The following is a 22,140-nucleotide window of genomic DNA, read 5'->3' as shown; positions in this document are numbered from 1 at the left end:
GACTTGGTATGGATAAATCGCAGCTGACACTACTAACGCTATTGGATTTTAGTAATGCATTCAATACCGTAGATTTCGACATCTACTCAGTTTGCTACGTTCTCTTAACATATCTCCAACGGTGATTGAAAATTGGTTTCGAACTTACCTGTATGGGCGTCGGCAGCGTATTCGTATCGATGATATCCATCCTGGTGCACAACGACTGCGGGCGTTTTCATTTTTTTCTATTTCTTCGTTCATCCTACCACCTATATGCAGATGACCTACAAATTTACTCGCATGCTGCTTTTGCTTATAAATCTTGACCTCGCATATATCTATATATATGGCCTAAATCCAAAAAAAACACAGTGCATGATTATCGGGAAGTCCATATTATTTATCTAAATATATATATATATAGAATACTGTAGATAAAAAATATTGGGATTCATTTTGACGTTGTCCTGGTCGCATCAAATATCACAGCTGAGTCGGAAAATGTTTGGTGCTATCGGAAGCATTAACAGGTTACGGTACTTCCTGCCAGTTGACACCAAGACTGCGCTCGCACACACCCTATTACTTCCAATCCTAGATTATGCGGATTCCTGCTAATATGAAGAGCAAAAATGTTGAGCGATCCAAAATATGTGCATACGATTCATTTTTGGTCTCCGTAAGTATCCAATTTTCGCAGTCAAAGTGGCTTCCCAAGGAATTTTCATATCAATTCTTTTCCAACCCCTCCAAGTTCTATATTAAATTAGTACCAAAGCCTATGTTTGACGATCCGCCACTCCTCCACATATTATTCCAACTCCTTCACTGTCCAAGCCATTCGCCTCTGGAACTCTCTACCACTCTCCATTCGATCAGCTCAAACACATGCATCATTTAAAAATAGACTAAGTTCTCATTATCTCTCTTCATAGTACATTTTTTTTATTTTATTTTATTTTTCTCATTTCTTCCAATATGTAGTATATATGTATGTATATATGTAGGTTTATATATTTATCCCTAATGTAAGTATGTATATCTAGTAGTATAATAAATAGTGTCTTATGTGTGCCACCTACCCTATTCTATGTTCAAAAGTCCTCTCTTCTAGGTTGTCAGTAAGAGATTGCATTTAGCGATGACCGCCTTTTGTTATTTTTTACTATTTACTGTATTTTCTCATTATTTTATGTGTACACAATAAAGAGTTTTTATTATTATTATTATTATTATAATTTTATATTCCATGGGGCTTTTAAAGAATTTAACATCTATGACATGATTACGACAATAAACTAAATTAATATGTGTAAACGAATGTATCGTTTGAATATAACGAACAATTTAAAGTGCTCACGTTATTGGGTTAGATAGGTGTTACTTTATTTGAAATAGAATCTTCTTGACTTAACTAATCCACTATGAATAAATTAGTAAGTTTCCTGATAATAATTAAAGTAATTAGTAATTTATTATTAATTATTAGTAATTTATTAATATTTATTTTGTTTATAAACTCTTTATAAGCATTTTACACAAGAATTATACAGAAAAGAGATATAGATGTACAAAAGGCGGTCTTATCGCAAGCAAGCAATCTTCCTTTTTAAACAATCTTTAGGTAGAGAAAAAACAATAAAATGGTAGATGTGGCATGAATATCATAGAAGAATATATATCTTATATATAAAATAACAGTTTTCGTCCCGTATTTACTTAATACGCTCACAAAATCGGTCTGAGAATCGGCCACCATCTATTTTTCATCCCCCTAAATTTTAGGGGTAGTCCACCCCTAATTTTTTTTTATTTTAAGGCTAAACAACGTTTGCCGGGACAACTAGTATATATATATATAGGTAATAATAGAGGTAGAATTGAATTAAGTAAAGAGACCTGCAGTTTGAGCAATATCAAATGTAGATAAAATATTGTAGGTTTAATTCGATATCCCATAAAAGTTATTCAATTTAATCAGCTAATATTAAAATTGTGAATCCGCCGAGATTGGAAGCGTAAACAGTGTTCGCTCACGGGGATGACAAATGAAGCGGCTATCGAAGCTTGCCCTCGTCTATTTGATTGTAGGGTAGTGGATCCGACCCACCAAATTAATTTTCTACTTCATAGATTGGAAATATATTTCAAAGTAACCCTGTATCCACTATTTACATATCTGTGACTTAACTTATTCAATAAGCAAATATAACCCTTGTAGGCTACCAACCTCCTTGCATTATCTAGCCATATAACACAAACACATTTTAATAAAAAGTTTTTGTTTTAAAATAATTTAGGTTCTGAATTTATTTTGATTAGTCACTTCATTACTACATTAAATCTGGTGTTAAACCTTTAACTCTAATTAAAAGTACGCGTGTAACTGGGCATTAAAGAATACGCCCTTGAAAACGGTGTTTCAAAATAAATTCTTAAGTCAACATAGCAATAGCAGGTCGATCTATAGTATACCTATTTTAGTGCAGAATAAGTATAATTCGCAGCCTTTATGAGATGAGTGGAGAGGATGCATGGAGCGTTGAGAACCAAGACGGAAGAACATTAATGTGATAGATACTTAAGGTATTGTAACCACACTGGTAACCCTATTGAACATTTTTATTTGGAAAATTTAGAAGATAAAATATGTATGACAGAGAGCAGCACTACATCTACAGTACGAGACGGTATGTCATCTGAAAATTTTAAAGTAGCAATAAAAGCACTTTTGGCCCGAAGAGCCGGAAATATGGTTTGCTAAGGTGGAAGATAAATTCGCTATTTCAAAAATTACCAATGAATTAATCAAATTTAATTACGTAATAGGTCAACTCGACCAACAATTTTCTAAAGAGGTAATTATCAATCCGTCTGTAGAGGGAAAGTATGACAAGCTCAAATTAGAATTAGTTAAGCGTCTCACTGCATCAAAGGATAAAAAGGTGAAACAATTATTAATGCTGGGAGATCGTAAGCCCTCGCAGTTTCTAAGATATTTGCAAAGTTTACCTGGACCTTGGGTACTGGATGAGTTTCTTCAAACGATTTGGACCAGCCCTCTTCCTGCACGTATTCAGACCATCCTTATAGCACAACCTACGGCTGATTTACATGTATTAGCGGATCTAGCTGATAGAATCATGGATCTCGCTCCATGTTCACCCCAAGTTGCTGTCATGAGTTGTGATGATGCAGGCCCTAGTTCTAGTAATATGGCGAATGAAATAGCAGAGTTGCGTAAACAAGTGTAGTCACTCACTATGCAATTGGATCGTCGTCAGCGCTCTAGGTCTAGGAATTCACATTCACAACGTAGCCGATCGTCATCAAGGTCCCATACCGATTATAAAAAGTTTCCCGTATGTTGGTATTATCATAAATTTGGTAGCAAAGCGTACAAGTGCGTAAAACCATGCGACTATAGTCAGGAAAACTAACAAGGCAGTCGACAGTGGCGACAAGCGATTGCTTAATTTCCAGTAGTCGCTTTTTCGTTACGGATCGGAATACAAAGACTCAGTTTCTCGTTGATACCGGAAGCGATTTCTGTGTCTTTCCTCGATCACTGCTACGAGAACGTCGCGCCAAGACCAATTATCAACTGCGTGCCGCCAACGGAAGCGTCATCGATACCTACGGCTATGCACATTTGTATCTGGACTTCGGACTGTTAGATCTACAATGAGAGTCACTGGCAATTTTTGTATTCTTTTTATCCATATTCAAAATATGATGTTCTTTATATAATTTTTATTTTATACTACTTCTGTCACTGCGCTCTGCAAAAAAAGACGTCTGTTCAAACATCTACCAATTTTCATTAATTTTACTCGGCCTACGTAGGCAATTTCCATGGCGATTTGTAGTTGCTGATGTAAGTGTATTATAGGTGTAGATTTTTTATCATTTTATAATTTAATTGTTGATTCCTGATAGGTATTCGATTAGACACATTCATGATTTTACTCATTCAATCTCTGGCTGTAAAGTGTTTTCTACTATTACAAGACAGACAGATACCTGTCAATATCGAGAACATACCGAAGACAGCTATTACAACTCCTTTTGGTTTATACGAATTTCCGCATATGACCTTTGGATTGCGTAACGTAGGTAAATCTTTTCAAAGATTTGTTGAAGAGGTGACTAGGGGACTTGCATGAACAACATTTACGTACAATTTTTACTAAAATGAGAGAGTACAGTATAGTAATAAATACAGCTAAATCTATTTTCGGTGCATGAGAAGTAACGTTTTTAGGTTATCGAATTTCTGAGAAGGGTACAAAGCCACTTGACACTAAGGTGAAGGCTATTAAGGACTTTCCTCCACCAAAAGATGTCAGGCAGCTTAGACGGTTTTGGGCATGATAAACTTTTATAGGCGTTTCTTACATACTGCTCAAACTTAGGCACCCCTCAATTCTCTTTTAACAGGTTCAGTTAAAGGTTCTACTCCTATAAACTTAACTGGAGATTCTCTGAAAGCTTTTGAATCTTGTAAAGAAAGCCTTTCCAATGCTACACTTTTAGCCCATCCTGAGTGCGAAAGTAATCTCGCGTTAGTAACTGATGCTTCAGATACAGCTATAGGTGCAGTATTACAACAACTTAGAAATGGCGTTTGGGAGCCTTTAGCATTCTTCTCTCAAAAACTCAGTCCATCTCAACAAAAATACTCACCATATGATCGAGAGCTGTTAGCAATTTATGAAGCAATAAAATATTTTCATCATATGCTTGAGGCTAGACATTTTACAATTTATACTGACCATAAACCGATCAGTTTTGCTTTTCATGAACGGAAAGTTAACTGCTTGCTTAGGCAGTATAGACATTTTGATTATATTTCTCAGTTTACCACTGATATCCGTCATATATCGGACAAGAATAATGTGGTAGCTGATAAATTATCTCGTGTTGAAGAGCTACAATCACCCAGCAGTTTAGTGGCTGTAGCACAAGTACAGGATACCGATTCCGAATTATCTCATTTTTAGTTAATCCTAATTCTTTGTGTCTTGAAAAACGAGAGTTACTTGGAAGTTGGGTTTCCTTGTACTGTGACATCAGTACAGCAACTCCTAGGCCGTTCGTACTCAAGACCTTTCGAAGAGAAATCTTTAACAGTCTGCATTCCCTGAGCCATCCTGGTCCTAACGCGTCAGCTAAATTGATAGCTTAGCGTTTTCTTTGGCCTGGCATCAGAAAAGACTGCAGATTGTGGGCTACACGTCCGTAACCAGTGATATCTTATTTTAATGAGAGCGTCACACAAACTACTACATATTTAGTTACAAAAAGGAATCACAATTACCTACATTACATCTCCACCAATATTTAATACTACATACTAGACTTATATACTATAACATCTACATAAGTACACAACTTACATAATGACACTTACCAAAAAGATACATCATGTATTTATAGGTAATGCTTATAAATAACCTTTATATTTAATATTTACTTCAACAGACATAAACATAACTAATCGAATTCAATGCCATATCTGCGAGTCGGTGTACGGTTACGGTGCGGCCTGCGACTGGGTATCTCCGAAACGGAGGGGTCCGACGCCAGCGCCGGACCCGCCTGCGGCGAGGTCGCCGCGTCCGCGCCGCCGCCCGCCCGCGCCCCGAGCTCATGCCGCGGGCTCCGGTCGGAGCTAGTTACCTCGCCGTCAGCTGTCGCCACTATATCTCCCGGGTATATTAAGTATGATCGCTTCGCATCTCCTTTAGACGTACTACTAGTATCCGTTAAGGTAACCGACCGCGATCTTATCTGGTCGACGTGTCTATGAATAATTGAATTATCGGTGGTAATGATATTATAATCTGTTTGTCCCAATCTTTTATCTATTTTTCCCTTCAACCAAATAGCCGTTCCCTTCTTATAATTTCTATACCATATACACGATCCCGGTTCGAAGCTACGTATAGTGCCTCCCGCGGCACTTTCTTGCCTCAGTTGCTCGCGGCGTACGCGTTCACCCCGCTCCGGTTTCAACACATCGAGCCGTGTACGCAATGAACGCCCCTGGAGAAGTTTAGCTGGACTTTCCCCTGTTGTGCAATGTTCAGTATTACGGTAAATTAACAAGTATCTATTGAGTGCGGTAATGACGTCTAAGCGTTGTATGTTTGCCTTCTTAATAACCCTCTTACAAATTCGCACCGCATTCTCAGCCGCCCCATTCGATGCCGGATGGTAAGGTGATGAGAATACATGTTCTACGCCATTATACTTTAGAAATGAAGCAAATTCCGCACTCGAAAAAGGGGGCCCATTGTCGCTAACGATTTTTTTTGGAATCCCAAAACGTGCCCACATTGTTCTTAATATGCCTATAACACAGTTCGCTGAGGTAGAGGAAACTTTTGATATTTCTATCCACTTAGAGTAAGAATCGACCGTAACAAGGTAAGTAGCTCCCTCTAGCGGGCCTAAAAAATCCAAATGTAATCGAGTCCAAGGTCGCTCTGGCCAAGGCCAAGAGCGTGGTGTATGCCGCTCTGGCGCATCAGCCACGCTCGCGCACACCTCGCAGGCGCGGCATACCGCCTCCACGGCCTCGTCCACGCCGGGCCACCACACATAGCTGCGAGCTAACTGCTTACTTTTATTTATGCCCATATGAGCATCGTGCAATTCGTTTAAAACTCTTTCTGTACACGCTTTTGGAATCACAACCCTGTGGCCCCACATTATACAACCCAGTTCCTCATAAAGTTCGTGACGTCTATTAAAAAAGGGTTTCAATTCTTTTATTTCAACCTCAGACGGCCAGCCGTCTTTTAAGTAACTTAAGACTCTGCTCAGTGTCGAGTCTCTTGCCGTCTCAATTTTTAATTGATTATAATCAAGCAACAGTGCCTCAGATGCGAAATGTAGATAAGTTTGTTCTGGACACTCCTGCCCGTCTCCTGAGCCGATTTCCTTGTAGGTCATTATCATTCTAGACAAGGCATCAGCCACATTTTCACTAGAACGGACATATTCAATATCAAAATCATAAGCGGTTAGTATGAGCGCCCATCGTTGTAATCTGCTCGCAGTCATGCTGGGTATACCGTGCTGTGGTCCAAAAATAGTAACTAATGGCTTGTGATCGGTTCGCAATTTAAACGGGCGACCATACAGATATTGATGAAATTTCTTAACAGCGAACACTATGGCCAAGGCTTCTTTCTGAATCTGACTATAGTTTAGCTCGGCTGGCGTGAGCGCCCGCGACGCAAACATGACCGGCCGCTCGCCGTCGGCAGTGCGCTGCGCCAGTACCGCGCCCAGCCCACGCGCGCTCGCGTCGCAGGTCACTATGAGCGCGGCCTCCGGCTCGTAGTGACACAGCGCAGCCGTTTCGCTCAGTCTACGTTTTACTTTATCGAATGCGTACTGTTGCCGTTTACCCCACTCCCATAAAATATCTTTTTTTAACAAATAATAAAGTGGATGTAAGTCCATACTTAAATTCTTAATGAAACGGCTGTAAAAATTAACCATACCTATAAACGATCTCAATTCCGATATATCCCTCGGGATAGCCATATTTAATATAGGGGTCACCTCGTCCGGATCTGCATGTATACCGTCTTTATCAATTATATATCCCAAATATTTAACTTTGTTGACAAAAAATGAGCACTTTTCTTTTTTTAATTTTAATCCGTGCTCTTTTAACCTACTTAATACTTTATGCAATGTTAATAGGTGCCTTTCTATTGAGTCCTCTCGAGTAGCTATCAACACATCATCCAGGAAAGTTACGACACCCGGTATATCCTTGAATAGGTTTGCCATAATACGTTGAAATATTCCCGGGCTAGAGGAAAGGCCATAAACTAAATCTATCATAAACAAACAGCCCCCTATGTGTGTTTATTACCGTGTATTTTTTTGTATCATCTAACTCGATTTGAATATACGCTTGGGATAGGTCAATTTTGCTAAAATATTTGCTACCACCCAAATTTGAAAACAGATCATCTATTTTCGGTAACGGATACTTGTCGACAGATAAGACGCGATTCAGAGTTACCTTATAATCGGCACATATTCGTATGGCTCCGTCCGACTTATTGACAACAACTAACGGCGTGGCCCAGTCCGAGGAGTCGACCGGTTCGATGACGCCGCCGCGCCGCCGCGCAGCATGGCATCGAGCTCCGCGTCGACGCGCTCGCGCAACGCATACGGCAGGGGGCGCGCGCGGCAGAACACGGGCGCGGCGCCCTCGCGCACGTGCAGCCGCGCCGCGCCGCCAGTATAGCGGCCTACCGCACCGTCGAACAGCTCAGCGTAGCTGGAAAATAATTTATTTACAGCGGTCGGCGTATTCAAATAAAATAATTTTGGTACATGTACCGTATGGGAACTGAACTTTGGTATTTCTATATTTAACTCTGCCAACCACTGTCGGCCCACCAGAGTCGTAGTACCATTATTCATTACATATAAATCTAATATTTTTGAGCAACCTTTATATTTCACTTGTACCTCACAATACCCTAAAGGACAGACTTTAGTTCCGTCGTAAAATGTTAATATTACTTGACATTTTAGTAATGGTAGGTGACCAAAATTACAATTATATGTTTCTTTACTTATACACGAAAGTGCGGAACCCGTATCAATTTCCATAAATAAGTCCCTATTATCTGCAGTTAAATAAATGCTCACCGGTTTGTATTGCGATAACGACATCTGCATTACTGGCTCCTCCTCTAGGCTGTCTTCATCTGCTATCTCGTCGCTGTCGATTGATCCGGCATTTCCAATAAAATTCGTATTTCGCACGCCACCTGCGCCGATATTGTTATATCGTGAACCACGCCGATCTCTTGTAATTCCGCGTTGCTGACGTTGTCGGTGTTCCCTTCCGCCACTTCCAGACGTTAGCCTCTCCATGGGACAGACTCGACGCAAATGGCCTGTCGTACCGCACTTACTGCAGACATAACTGATAAATTTGCAGTTATTTGCTAAGTGATCTCGTCCTCCGCATGACCCGCAAATATCAATAATACGGGGCACCATGCCGCCCCCTGGCCTTGCGTTTGCTGTCGCCGGTCGTGTCCTATTACCGCCGCGCTGGCTTATGAATGATCCCATGGTATGCAGCCCGCTGGTCCCGTCGACTGCATTATTGGTTAATTCTGATGAGTATTTGCCTGAATCGACAAGGGACGCATCCCGTTCCGCCGCTTCTAACGAGCCTGCCAACGTCACCGCTTTTTCGTAGGTAATTAATTTTTCCTCTGCAAACAACCGTTGTCTGATGACGTCACTTCGAATACCACATACCAATTGGTCTCTTATATTATCCTCCAGTGTGCTGCCAAAATCACAATTTTTACACAACTTCTTTAAAACTGCTACATAATCACTGATGGATTCGTTGTCTGTTTGTCGCCGCTGTCTAAACTTGTACCGTTCTGCCAACGGTGATGGCTTCGGTTGGAGGTGATGACGCAATAGCTCCACTGCTTCGATATATGTTAATTCCGATGGTTTTTTTGGATTTGCAAGTGTCGATAACAATTCATATGCACTATCCCCCATTACAGATATTAATGTTGGTAATTTCACATTGTCTTTTATATTATTTGCTAGAAAATACATTTCTAACCGCTCCACGTAAGCCGTCCAGTTGCCCGTCTGAATGTCAAAATCTACAATTTTTCCGATCGACATTATGTGCACACAGTATTCCACGCGTGTTTCGTCACAAACTTCCAATTTAACTATATATTCTTCCGTTTTTTGCATTAAAAATCCTCGTCGCCAATGTAATAAATGAAACACGTCCGTAACCAGTGATATCTTATTTTAATGAGAGCGTCACACAAATATCTACCTACATATTTAGTTACAAAAAGGAATCACAATTACCTACATTACAGTCATGTATAGCTTACCAACGTGCTAAAGTAAGTCGTCATGTATCCACTCCATTAGGCACGTACGATTTACCTCGAGCATGATTTAAAATAGTGCACATTGACATTATTGGTCCTATGTCTTCAACTCAAGGTTATCGGTGCTGCCTCACTGCTGTTGACCGATTTACAAGATGGCCAAAAGCAATACCTATAATGGATATTACCGCAGAAACTGTCGTTAAGACGTTACTTTCTAGATGGATTTCTAGACGACCACGGCCTGTAACAATTTCTTCAGGACAACCAATGTCCTGAAGAAATTGTTATAGACCGTGGTCGTCAATTTGAGTCGGCAATGTTCGAACATTTGTCTAAGATGACCGGTTTTCACCACAAACGAACTACAGTCTACAATCCAGCTTGTAATGGTCTTGTTGAACGATTTCACAGGCAACTTAAAACTTCAATGATGTGCCATGCAAAAAGTTCTTGGACGGAATCACTTCCGTGGGTACTATTAGGTATTCGAAGTTCTTTTAAGGAAGACTTACAAGCTTCTCCAGCAGATCTTATTTATGGAGAGCCGATAAGACTGCCTGGTGAATTTTTCGATCGTTCTTCAGAAGGATCGACCGATGTAACAGATTTTCTTGCACGTTTATGTACATTTGCAGAGAAAATTAAACTCATTGCTGCTTCACGTCACAGAAGTGACAAAATATTTATTTTTAATGATTTAGCCACTACCAATTACGTTTTCCTCCGAGAAGACGCTTTGCGTAGTTCTCTTCAGCCAGCATATACAGGTCCATATCTTGTAACACATAGAGGTGATAAAATTTTTAAATTGCTTGTAAAGGGTAAAGAAGATACTGTGTCTATCGATAGGCTTTAACCCGCTTTTATTCTCAGTGACCAACATGAATGTAACAATCAGGAATCCAATATTACTACAAATCGTAGGACTCGTTTTGGACGTCGTGTACATTTTCCAGATTTTTATCACCCTTAACCAGGTCTCGAGGGGGGAGTAATGTAGGCTACCAACCTTCTTGCATTAACTAGTCATATAACACAAACACATTTTAATAAAAAGTATATTGTTAAAATGTCAAATTCATTCGCTTGCAAATTACTGATTTAAATAAGTTGTTAAATTAATTATTATTTCTTATTTTTAATTCTGATATTATGTACACCGTCATATATTCAATCTTTTATTAATATCACTCCTTCTGTATATCAACACGCCAACCTAACCACACCCAAAATAATAATCAAGAGTCTGCTTTGAATATCTATCATACTACTACAGCTCTATTACCAACAAAATTAAACTTTTTTCAGATTAGTAGTTTATTTTTTTATTTTTAGACTTTGAATTCATTTGGAGTCAACTTTATGAACTCTTTATTTTTGGTAATAAAAACTTCAGTCAGTTCACTCTCTAAGAAGTTATGTGAGGTTATTCATCTGAATGAACGGCGCTTGGATACATTGTCAATGGCTAAAAGCTTGACGAGATTCCATGATTTAAAATTAATCAGCGATGACGTGAAAAATTATATTTAAATTTAAAACTAAACACTGCATTCGAATAATTCACAGTTAATTATTTGCTCAGTGGATCTAAGTAAAAGTTTTACTAGATGACTTCGGTCACTGAAGAAGCTATAAACGGCATATAAACGAAGAGGAAATTGAGGCCGAGCCACGACGCACGCCAGGAAATGAAGCAGCCATAGGAGCTTTCTCGCAGAACACGCAACCCCAGCTTGTATTATCACATTGCTGCCATCGCCAGTCACTTACAAATGTTTGCGTGAACGGAGGTAAGGGGAGAGCCGGGACGATACTGATGTTAATACTGCATAAGGTTAAAAACAACAATAGCGAAATATAAAATGTTATAGATATTTTCAATGAATTAATAAATGTAAGTTATGTTAATAATAAAATTTATGAAGACAATTATTATTTTATTCAATATTTTAAGGACCTTCCTTAAAATATAAAAAAATAAATTTACTTTTTCTTATTGAGTTTAACAACGTAAACTATTTTAATGTTTTATATATAATATAATCGCATTTATTATTACTCATATTCTATAATATAAATACAGTTTATTAAATACAAGTTTCTACATTAGAAGATGTAGGCAAGAAATTATAGGAAAATAACTGATATATGAGTTGGCATAGGGACGGGTCGGAATGACAGTCTCACTACGTCACCCTCCTCTCATTACGTACCTGTCTTGTACACGCTTACGGCTCTTGTCACAGTCACGTCTACCCTTGCGTCTATCTTCAAATGAAACTGCTTTACTACCTACAAAATAATTCTAAAACTGCTTTAAGAGGTAAATACTTAAAAGTTTGAATATTAGTCTGTTTAAAAAACATTCAACGTATGTAAAATTTATTTCAGAGGCTTTCTTTATTTCCCTCGTAATTTGATCAGAGAGGTTTCGGGGTGCTTACTTGGGAGTGGTTCAGTTTATATTCGACGCCAGTATCCGTACGGCACATTTGCTTCCAATTCAATTCTCTACTCGGCTCGTTGCAGCAGTGAATGAGCCATCGCAGAGATTGTCTCCTCGCCTCGCCCATGCTTCCCCACCCTCCGGTTTGCTCCTATCGGCACTATAAATACCCTCACCTACAATCAAATCATATTAAGGGTTACTTATAAAATACTATCTTAAATTTTCTGTAATAAATATAGACCAATGTAACCAGTGGAAATCTATTAGACTCTGTTATTATTGACGTGTATGATAATTTATTGCAATTTTTTAGCATATGTTTTAAAACAAAAGACAGCCTACACTCATGTTGCTTTTAGATCATTAACTCTACACTGCTTAATATAAGGCAGGCATCGTATCGTGCCTTTATACGAGTAGGACTACGGAAGCTGTTGTGTGAATTGCGCTTTCGTGCCTCCAAACAATAAATATTAACCTGCAGAGCAGTGTTCTCAAGACTTTTTGTTCTTATCTGAGGCGTGGAAACTACTCTCGTAACAAACAATAGCTTTATAGTTATATTCGCAGCAGATATAGTATTTTCTTTACCGACAGTTTTATTGATAATTTGTTAGTCATTCAGTACGTAACAGATAGTTATGTTAAAATAGTGACCTTAACCAAATAATAAAATATATGTATTAATAATCTAACCCAATAAAAAAGTTTCATCGTTCTATAAAAATGAAAATTTCACATATGGCTGAGTCCTGTGAAGGTAGGTACTAATGATGTCAAGTATACGTTAATTATATTTAATCAATACGATTCTTATTCAAATATTGAAATTTATTGATGATTTATTTATCTATATTGTTTATTCGGAAGATAATATAATAGATTTAATTATTACAGACCAACTGACAAAAAAGCGAATTTTCACGTTCTTGTATGGTATAAAAACTATATTATTTTACTTTTTTTATAAAATTTATATTTGAGCTAAAAATAGTATTTTCAGCAAAATAATAAAAATTATAATGTCAAAATTATGTAAATACTGTTATATTATTGTATAGATGGAACGGATATATTTATTTAAATTTTATATGTGATTAGATTTCCAGAGCAGGGTTGTTATAGTCTACCAGGATTATATTTATGTATTATATAATATTGCAGAGCAAACGATTATACATTTAAATTCATAAGAGACCATCATTCTTTGCGCAACTTCTATCTATATGTTTATTTATGTCGCATATCTAGTACAATATTGAATTAAAAATTTTTAATACCGCATGGTGTGTGTATTAAACCGCATAATGTATTTCTATTATCTAAAAAGTAGCCTATGTCTTTATTTGCTGGTTCAGTAGTTTTGGCGTGAAAGCGAGACAGACAGACAGACAGACAGACAGACAGACAAAGTTACATTTATAATAAGTAATTATTTAATAATACTTAATCAAGTATAAGATATACTTGATTAAGTATACGCCATCGATTCTTATTCAAATATTGAAATTTATTGATGATTTATTTATCTATATTGTTTATTCGGAAGATAATATAATAGATTTAATTATTACAGACCTACTCCTTTTTTACGTTCTTGTGGTATAATATTATACTTTATAAAAATATTTGAGCTTAGTATTTTCAGCAAAATAATAAAATTATAATGTCAAAATTATGTAAATACTGTTATATTATTGTATAGGATATATTTATTTAAATTTTATACCTAGATTTTTGTGTCTATGATTATATTTTACTATTATTCTTTGATAGTATAAAGAAAATTGGTGTTGATCCCGTAAATGTACTATTAATTATAAAGTAGATAAATAAAATTAAATTATTACATATATTTCTCTTGAAATATATGTTCTAATTATATCTACTTATAATTATGTTACGAGCTAATTATACTATCATAATTATAACATATATTTCAACAGAAGAAAGAATTTTAAGTCTTAAGACTTAGTAAAGTATGTAAGTTATGTACCTAAGTTGTATATAATTCCTAGTGGTTTAGGTACTTAAACCTTATGGCGTAACAAAGTACAGATAGTTTTAATTGCCAGTCTCGGCGGCTAATCGCTTGCTGTTAGAAATAATTACGTAAATGATAAGGCATGAAGCTGAGATGGTGCGCTCTGATAGTGTTACGTATAGGGGTAGTTAGGATCAATGACCCGTTTAATCTATAGTTATATAGCAAATTTCTGATTAAAGAAATATTGCGAATGCAGAAAATGCTTCTATAATAAGTCTGCTACTATTTAGTTGGGTAAATATTAATTTAAATAAATATTTCATTTCAGTAATAGTCATAGTTATTATATATTTTTTAATAAACAATAAATTGTGTAAAAAAAGTATATATTATATGTTTCTTGAAATTCATTGGGTTGAGAACTAGCACTTTATACCTAACACTAGAAATAATATTGAAAATAGCTTGATTAAATGAAGTGTGTATAGCAATTGAATTTTAGATATGGTAAAACTATTGAATAGAATACGCATATCCATGCAAATACCCACATCATAATACTAGATTTGCATATCACGCCAACTTAACTATATTATATAAATACTTAGGTATAATCATATTAAATTCAAGTATTTTTCACAATTGGTTATATATCTTACATTAATTTATTGGAATAGGATTCTAAACATATATTACACAAATTAATTTTAAGTAAATCAATAAATCGAATGACGTGACGAATTGACGTACAACAAGCGTATCACGGGAATGCCATGAGCGACTCCTGTACAAAATCAAGAATAATATGTCACACACTTATTACCTCCTACTAAGATTCTCTATTGTGCGTAATGTATACAGCGGATCTTCCGACTTGTTCCTGAATGTAAGTTAGGCAGCTTTGCGGATGACACTGCTCTGGTGGCGAGTATTAAAGTGGCTGTAAGGTCTTACAACCATTAACGAAATTTAATAAAAGTAGTTCTAGATAAATAATTTGATAAGATGCTGAAAGAAATATTTTTTAATAAAATATATTTCAATGAATGAATATCTATTTATTGTTCCTCTCACAGAAAGAAAATAATAATTACATAAATTAAGACGCATGAATACAAAATACAAAAAGAAAACGAAAATGAATATATTAATCAAGATGTATAGTTATATTGGGTTTAATAGAGACCTTGGTATTGTAATTATTGACTTTGAATGAGATGGTATTGTTTTGTAATTTAAGAATAAAAATATCAATAAGAATAAAATTTATAAATAAATATTTTTTCTGCTATAAACTAAATTATAATCTATCGTATTATGTACAGATATAAAAGAATGCCGGACATATTTTATAGATACCAAAATTATTATAGCACACCTCTTTGGAGATATTAATTGGTAATATCACAGTGGGTAGTCTGCATTAGGAGAAAAACAGATTGGTAGGAAAATTGTTAAATTGTATTAATTTTATTTAAATACACTAGTGTGGGAAATGTAATACTCGATTTATGCATAATTCGGTTAGAATATTTGATTTCATTATAGTAAGATAAATACGAATTTATTATATGGAATAGGTATTAAGGTTTCATAATCTACCTATTAACTTGAGCGTATGTAGACTATAAATTTAAATCAATGTGATACGGTTAACATAATAAAGAAATAAGCACCAACTATTGCAAATGTAAAATTATAAGGAAAGCCATATAGCTATTAGTAACTCGTACTGATACAGTGAAATATGAAACATGTAGGAGAACTGGCGGCAAGCCAGCTGCTTGCATCACACTATAACAAAGGGTTTCATATCAGGAAATTGTTCCTAGAACAATGCGAGAAAATACATGCCTCCTCGTGTAACTAGCTCGAGATGTTCCGTCAATCGAAAGTGTATTAAAAGCATTATGATGCTTATAGTTAATAGGTGTGGGTATTTATTATACTTACATTAATATATTTTTGATAGTAAATCGAAATTACAGTTTTAATTGTATGAATTTGTAATTCTCTCGTATACAATGATAAAAGCTCTAAAAGTGTTTCACTGAAATTTTCTCTGAAATAAAAATAACAGAACAACAGTAACTGTAAGCTGCAAAATAAAGCGTTACACAAACCTTGTGCGATAAAGAATTTAAAAATTTATTAATTAAGAAAAATTTTAAAGTAGTAATATTATATAGATTTTGAATACTTAAGTAACTCTGTCTGTCTGTCTGTCTGTTTTCTGTCTTTCTAGGATTTTTTTTTCCAAAACTACAACCGATTTAAATGAAATTTAGACGCAAATAGTTTTTTATCATTTATTAACACATATTTTAAGTATAAATATAAAATTTCAGCTGAAAATGGAAATACAAGGTTATCTTTATGCGGTTTAATACACACATAGTAAAAAAAGAGCTCCCACCTCCAAAATTCCGAAATTTTGATCTACTTTATAACTGTGGTATTAAGTCTAAAAAAATTTTTAATTTCTGAATTACACCAATATTGTATAATCATATGAATAAATAAAAATAAATATGTCATTTTTGTATAAGACATTTGAAATAAAAGTTGCGCGAGCAACTGATTATTTTTTTTTTTGTTTCTCCTTATGAAAAAATGTATAATCGTTTTGCAATATTATTTTATAAATACATAAATATAATCCTGCGTTTACATATATTGATGACCCTGTAAATTTGGACAAGATCGTAATCACATATTATTAATATTTTTGAAGATTAAAAACAACATATAATATTAAGAATGAAAGTTGTCATCCATTAAAAACTATTAAGAATATCAACATCTACTTCCATCTGGCGATTCAGGTCCAATACGCGTTTCTCCCTTCTGGCCAGTGAAACTCAAAGTATTGTTCAGCGCAAGTGAGGGATGTTTGCAATTTAGAATATCACACGCGCCGCTTATTTTGATTTAACAAATTTTTATTATGTTATTCAACAACGCTGGACGACCAATTAGGGCATCCAAAATAAGTTAAAGAAATTTTTAGAACTATCATTAAATATAAATAAATATGACATTTAAATTTGTAAAAATGTCAACATTCAAGGAAAATAGCAGATAATAGTTTTTATGGAAATTCGTCATATTTGAAAGAACGAAAACTTTTTTCATTGTTTTTTGTCAGTTGGTCAGTTTAATAAATACCTTACTAATATTACGATAGTGAAAGTAACTCTGTCTGTCTGTCTCACTTAAATGCCAAAATTACTGTACTGATTTAAATGATGTTTAAAATCTAGATCCTGAGAAAGGACATAGGTTACTTTTTATTCCGAAAAAGGGTTATAAGAGATTGAAAGAGGAGGTTATATAGAAGTATCGTCATTTTTAAAGGTTGAAGCTTGAATCTTATTTTTTGCGTATTGATTAAATATAATTAACGAAAATGGGTTGTAATTTCAAAAGGTGAAATATGGTATCAAGTATTGACATTTTTAAAGCTAGAACTTGATAAACTTATATATTTAAAAGGCTGTTGAGAAAGTATTAGTACCTACCTTCTACAGGACTCAGCCATATGTGAAATTTTCATTTTTTAGAACGATGAAACTTTTTTATTGGGTTAGATTATTAATACATATATTTTATTATTTGGTTAAGGTCACTATTTTACGAAAAAAAAAAAATCGCGGGTTTTATTATATAGATTTTGAATACTTAATTATTATTTAATTTTATTTTCGTTGTCTATCTGCGATCAGCTTTTATCAGATTTGTTTGCTTTCGTTATCTGTCGCTTTCAGTTTACACACAGCCAGTGAGGTCTTCCTCCTTACGTATACATATACTTTTTTAAGTGTTTGCATGGAAGCCTTACTGAATCATTTTTTTTCCCGTGTAGTGTTAGGATTTCTACATAATCATGTACCTGCATGTTTTTAATGAACTCAGTTGTATTGGTTATAGCTAGCACGTTATGTTGGTAGCGTTGTATTATTTCAGTATTGAAATAACTTGCCGAAGCTCTATATCATATGTTACGGCGTTAAATATAATGGATGGATGGATTTGAATACAAAAATTCTATTTTCCAAGCTAGAGCTAGAGCTCAATTTCTGCCTATTAGTTAGTGTACGTCTCGTAGTTTTTTATTTGTTTGCTCTTCTTATGCCTTAAAGCGATCGCTCCAGAAAAGTTGTGTATCAATATCCATACCCAAGTATTTAACTATGTTGGTATGACGCAGAGTATAACCGTTAGGTGTAAATGGTGGGCTGTGTCCGGATTTTATAATAAAAGTACATAATGTGATACTTAAACTCTATTTCCCTATTTTTTCAGCCATAACCGTACTTAGTTTAGGTGTTCTAGCATCTTGCTAAAGCCAATTCCAGTTCTTTGTGGGTAGTAGGCAAATATAGCTATGTCAATTGCATATATTGCAGTCAGCACATTTACCAAGGTAGGTGGATCTGCAGTATGTATGGTTTATAAAATAGTACCTAACATGGAACCCTGAGGAACACACTCGTATTGAACTTGAAATATCCTGTTCTAGATAGGACCTCATAAGCATTAACGAAGAGTTGTTGCCGGCCCTTGTGCCAAACTCGGTCGAAAGATTGCTGTACATCAAGAAAAGAAGCTGAACTATATTTTTACTTACCCATTGCTTGCTGGATGGTGTGTGCCCCTCTGTTTATTTGTATTTTAGACGAATTCCAAATTGGTGATCTGGTTGAACACTTTGATCTTTTATATTTGATACCTAGTAACATAATAAAAACTGAAAAATATACATTATAATATTTTTAGTCATTTTTTATGACGTTCAAGTGCTAGAGAGCAAAGTGTGTTCATGCCTCCATTGAATTGAGTTGAGAGCATTGTACGTAATTCGGCCGAATGCAACCGCTATCGCCAGTTGGCGCGTGGCCATCAGGGATTGTTGCCTTGCATTTGATACTCTGCATTTTTGTACTGCTACAATAAAATACTTGCATATAGGCATAATATTACTGAATATCTTCGCTTGAGTGAATCACATATTCTTAATGTTCATAACATTCTTATTAAAATAAGAATTTATTAAATATATTAAGCTAAAATAATATTCTAATATCATATTGTGTTCACTTATATAGTTTCCTAACTTAAAAGGAAAAGTTTGATTTTACGTAACTAAATTATATATTGTTATAATTGTATTACGTGTACATTTATTTTTGTTTTGGTAATATTTCTATTGTAGATAGAAGAGCTTAGTTGGAATAAAAATATCAATAAATCATACCATACATCTTGGATCACGTTATCATTACAATTTTCGATTTATTTTGCAACACTTAATGAAATAAAATCCTAAATTAAGTATATAATTAGATAAGAAAATTTAGTGACCATTAGATATTTACACATTGACACACTAGATTGGTTTTGTATTAATACATGTAGATAAAGCTACGGAGTACACACATCTAGTATAGATAACCAAAAATTCTTACTTAAACTTCCGGATATTCAGAGGAGGAAGTGTAAGATGGAATAATATAAGAAATATGACACGGACCCAACCGAACGCCGTTTAGATTATTTAAGGACTTTGTCTCTTTCCGGACGAGATGAATCTTTCCATAAAATAATTAAAAGTGAATTCAGTGAAGGGGAACAGATGGTATTTTTAATTTATAGCCGAGAAATGGACGTCTTTCGCATCTTGGACTAGGTACAGAACATTTTAATCCTTTCCGTTGTCCATTAGTTAGTTTGATTAATGAAAAATAGTTTCAATCTATGTCTAATTGTGTTTGAATGCTATTTTTGTGTATAATTGAAATAATTATAAATCTATGAGGATATGTAGTTATTATGCCTTAGTTATAGGTTAGATGTACGTTTCAAAGTTGTCTCGTTGGGTGCCACCTGGGGAACATCAAGAGTTTTGTCTCATAAGAAGATAAACACCTATGTGCTGACTGCCTTCAGTGTCTGTGTGTTGAATAATGAGTCTTACCTTCATAGTCCAAGGAATTTAAATCGATTCAGTCATCCCTTACAGCAGAAAAAGGAAAACAGCATATCCTAGAATTCCTAAACTACCAATAATAATATTATTAATGATATTCTTATTTTCTTTGAAATGAAAAAAACCTAATGTATACGTATCTACATATCAATGCAATCTAATAGCTATTCAATGTTACCTGTATTATTAAAAAATCAATAAAAAATAGTATTTTTTTATAATTAGTACGTACTTTCTATTTTGATGGTTTCAAAAATAGAAAATATAATAACATAAAGGCGTGTGATTGCACAGAGACTAATTAATTTTATTATACTGTTTCTTGTTTTCGGGTTTTTTGTTTATTTTTTAGGGTTCATAATATCATTTTTTTTTGTTGTATGTTAACATTTTGTGTACTTCTCGGCGGAGTGGAAATCAATTTCTCCAAGTTTATGACTAATGCATATCTTGGGATTTGTGTCGGTGGCTGCGTATACTTATAGAGTTGGTTATTCAGTCAGAATTCTTATCTTGATGAGCACTGGTCTCGCGGGTGTCGATTTGTTGAATGACATTACCATTGATAATGAAGCGCCAGACCGTAATCGTTCCCTTGCCAGATATCTTATGATACCATTATATTAAGTCGTCAACGCAAGCGGTGTTGCCGGTAATTAATGTGAATACTTAGACAGCAAGTAGTTTACGTCTACGTATACCAGATAGTTGGATTCTACTATATGCAATACAAATTATATTCTTAAATATCCAGTAAGTTTGAATTTTGGTATTTCATATATTGTAATTTGGTACTTAGTTAATAATATAATATATTCTACATATATATTTTTTATTAAATTGTCACTCTTTATTCCGCACATAAAAGAAAACTTTACATAAACGTGCTAAACAAAAAGCTTGGGAGATCGAAGCTTGGAGTAAAGAAAAGGTAGGTGGCACACTACAGAAACGGCAGTAGAATTTATACGAATACAGAGGGTAAAGGAATTGTTAGTAATGTGCACTGATGACCACATTGCTAGCAATGTACTATGTCAGGTTGACCTCCACGCGGTTCCCCTGGAAGGCACCGTGATAAATTCCTGGTGAATTTATCACGATGGGCTAATTAACCTGACCTTATCTACTATCAACCACTGCTGCCCCGCCAGCGTAAACCGGTAGCGCAGGCGGGTGAACCATACCATTACCATCCATTTAAAAAATATACGAATACAAAATACATACACACATTCACATACTAAAGGTACACATATATACTAAAATAAAAAATAACTAACTAAATAAATAAAGTAACATAAAAAATATATATTTATAGTTTATTTCTACAATAATCTTTGAATGACTCGTGTGATTTATTTTAGTTGTCAGATATAGGTATATATGTAAATATTAGCGGCCCTAGCAGACGTCGTACTGCCCAGTAAAGTAACACAACCAACATACACTTAGTCCAATTGTTTTTTCAAACCATCCAGGAATCCATTGAAATATACACACTATGTTTCTATCAAATGGGTCCAGGCGTTTGGGAGAGGTTACGTGAAAAACGCAGGTATAGAAGAATTATTTATATTAAGATAGATATACGAATTGGTTAAACACATAATAAGTAGGTGACATCACGTATATATATTTTACTAACTACAATAAAAATAGTATTTTAATAATTATATACAATACCTACAGATTATATATCTTATATATATAATATTCTCGTGTCACAATGTTATGTAGTTACCACACTCCTCGTAAACGTCTTAACAGTTTTTTATTGAATTTTATATACATATTT

The 22,140-nt window shown here is 34.8% G+C and overlaps 3 protein-coding genes across 3 annotated transcripts; 1 reads left to right on the top strand and 2 right to left on the bottom strand.

The window, feature by feature from the left end:
• Nucleotides 1–5,478: 5,478 nt before the first annotated feature.
• Nucleotides 5,479–7,794, bottom strand: LOC131852724 (uncharacterized protein K02A2.6-like). Its single transcript, XM_059203451.1, has one exon. The coding sequence runs from the start codon at nucleotides 7,792–7,794 to the stop codon at nucleotides 5,479–5,481; it is 2,316 nt and encodes a 771-aa protein (XP_059059434.1).
• A 288-nt stretch (nucleotides 7,795–8,082) lies between these two features.
• LOC131852723 (uncharacterized) lies at nucleotides 8,083–9,889 on the bottom strand. Its single transcript, XM_059203450.1, has one exon. The coding sequence runs from the start codon at nucleotides 9,760–9,762 to the stop codon at nucleotides 8,083–8,085; it is 1,680 nt and encodes a 559-aa protein (XP_059059433.1). The 5' UTR covers nucleotides 9,763–9,889.
• Nucleotides 9,890–10,251: 362 nt separating this feature from the next.
• Nucleotides 10,252–10,770, top strand: LOC131852672 (uncharacterized). Its single transcript, XM_059203385.1, has one exon. The coding sequence runs from the start codon at nucleotides 10,252–10,254 to the stop codon at nucleotides 10,768–10,770; it is 519 nt and encodes a 172-aa protein (XP_059059368.1).
• The last annotated feature ends 11,370 nt before the right edge of the window (nucleotides 10,771–22,140 follow it).

The sequence above is a fragment of the Achroia grisella genome, unplaced genomic scaffold, assembly GCF_030625045.1.
Source record: "Achroia grisella isolate CSIRO2021 unplaced genomic scaffold, CSIRO_AGI_Agris_v1 utg856, whole genome shotgun sequence".
Lineage (NCBI taxonomy): Eukaryota > Metazoa > Arthropoda > Insecta > Lepidoptera > Pyralidae > Achroia > Achroia grisella.
This window is presented reverse-complemented; position numbering and strand designations above follow the sequence as displayed.

Excerpts from the sequence above, each read along its gene's own strand:
- LOC131852672 (XM_059203385.1), top strand. The coding sequence starts at position 10,252 with ATGACCGGTTTTCACCACAAACGAACTACAGTCTACAATCCAGCTTGT.
- LOC131852724 (XM_059203451.1), bottom strand. The coding sequence starts at position 7,794 with ATGGCAAACCTATTCAAGGATATACCGGGTGTCGTAACTTTCCTGGAT.
- LOC131852723 (XM_059203450.1), bottom strand. The coding sequence starts at position 9,762 with ATGCAAAAAACGGAAGAATATATAGTTAAATTGGAAGTTTGTGACGAA.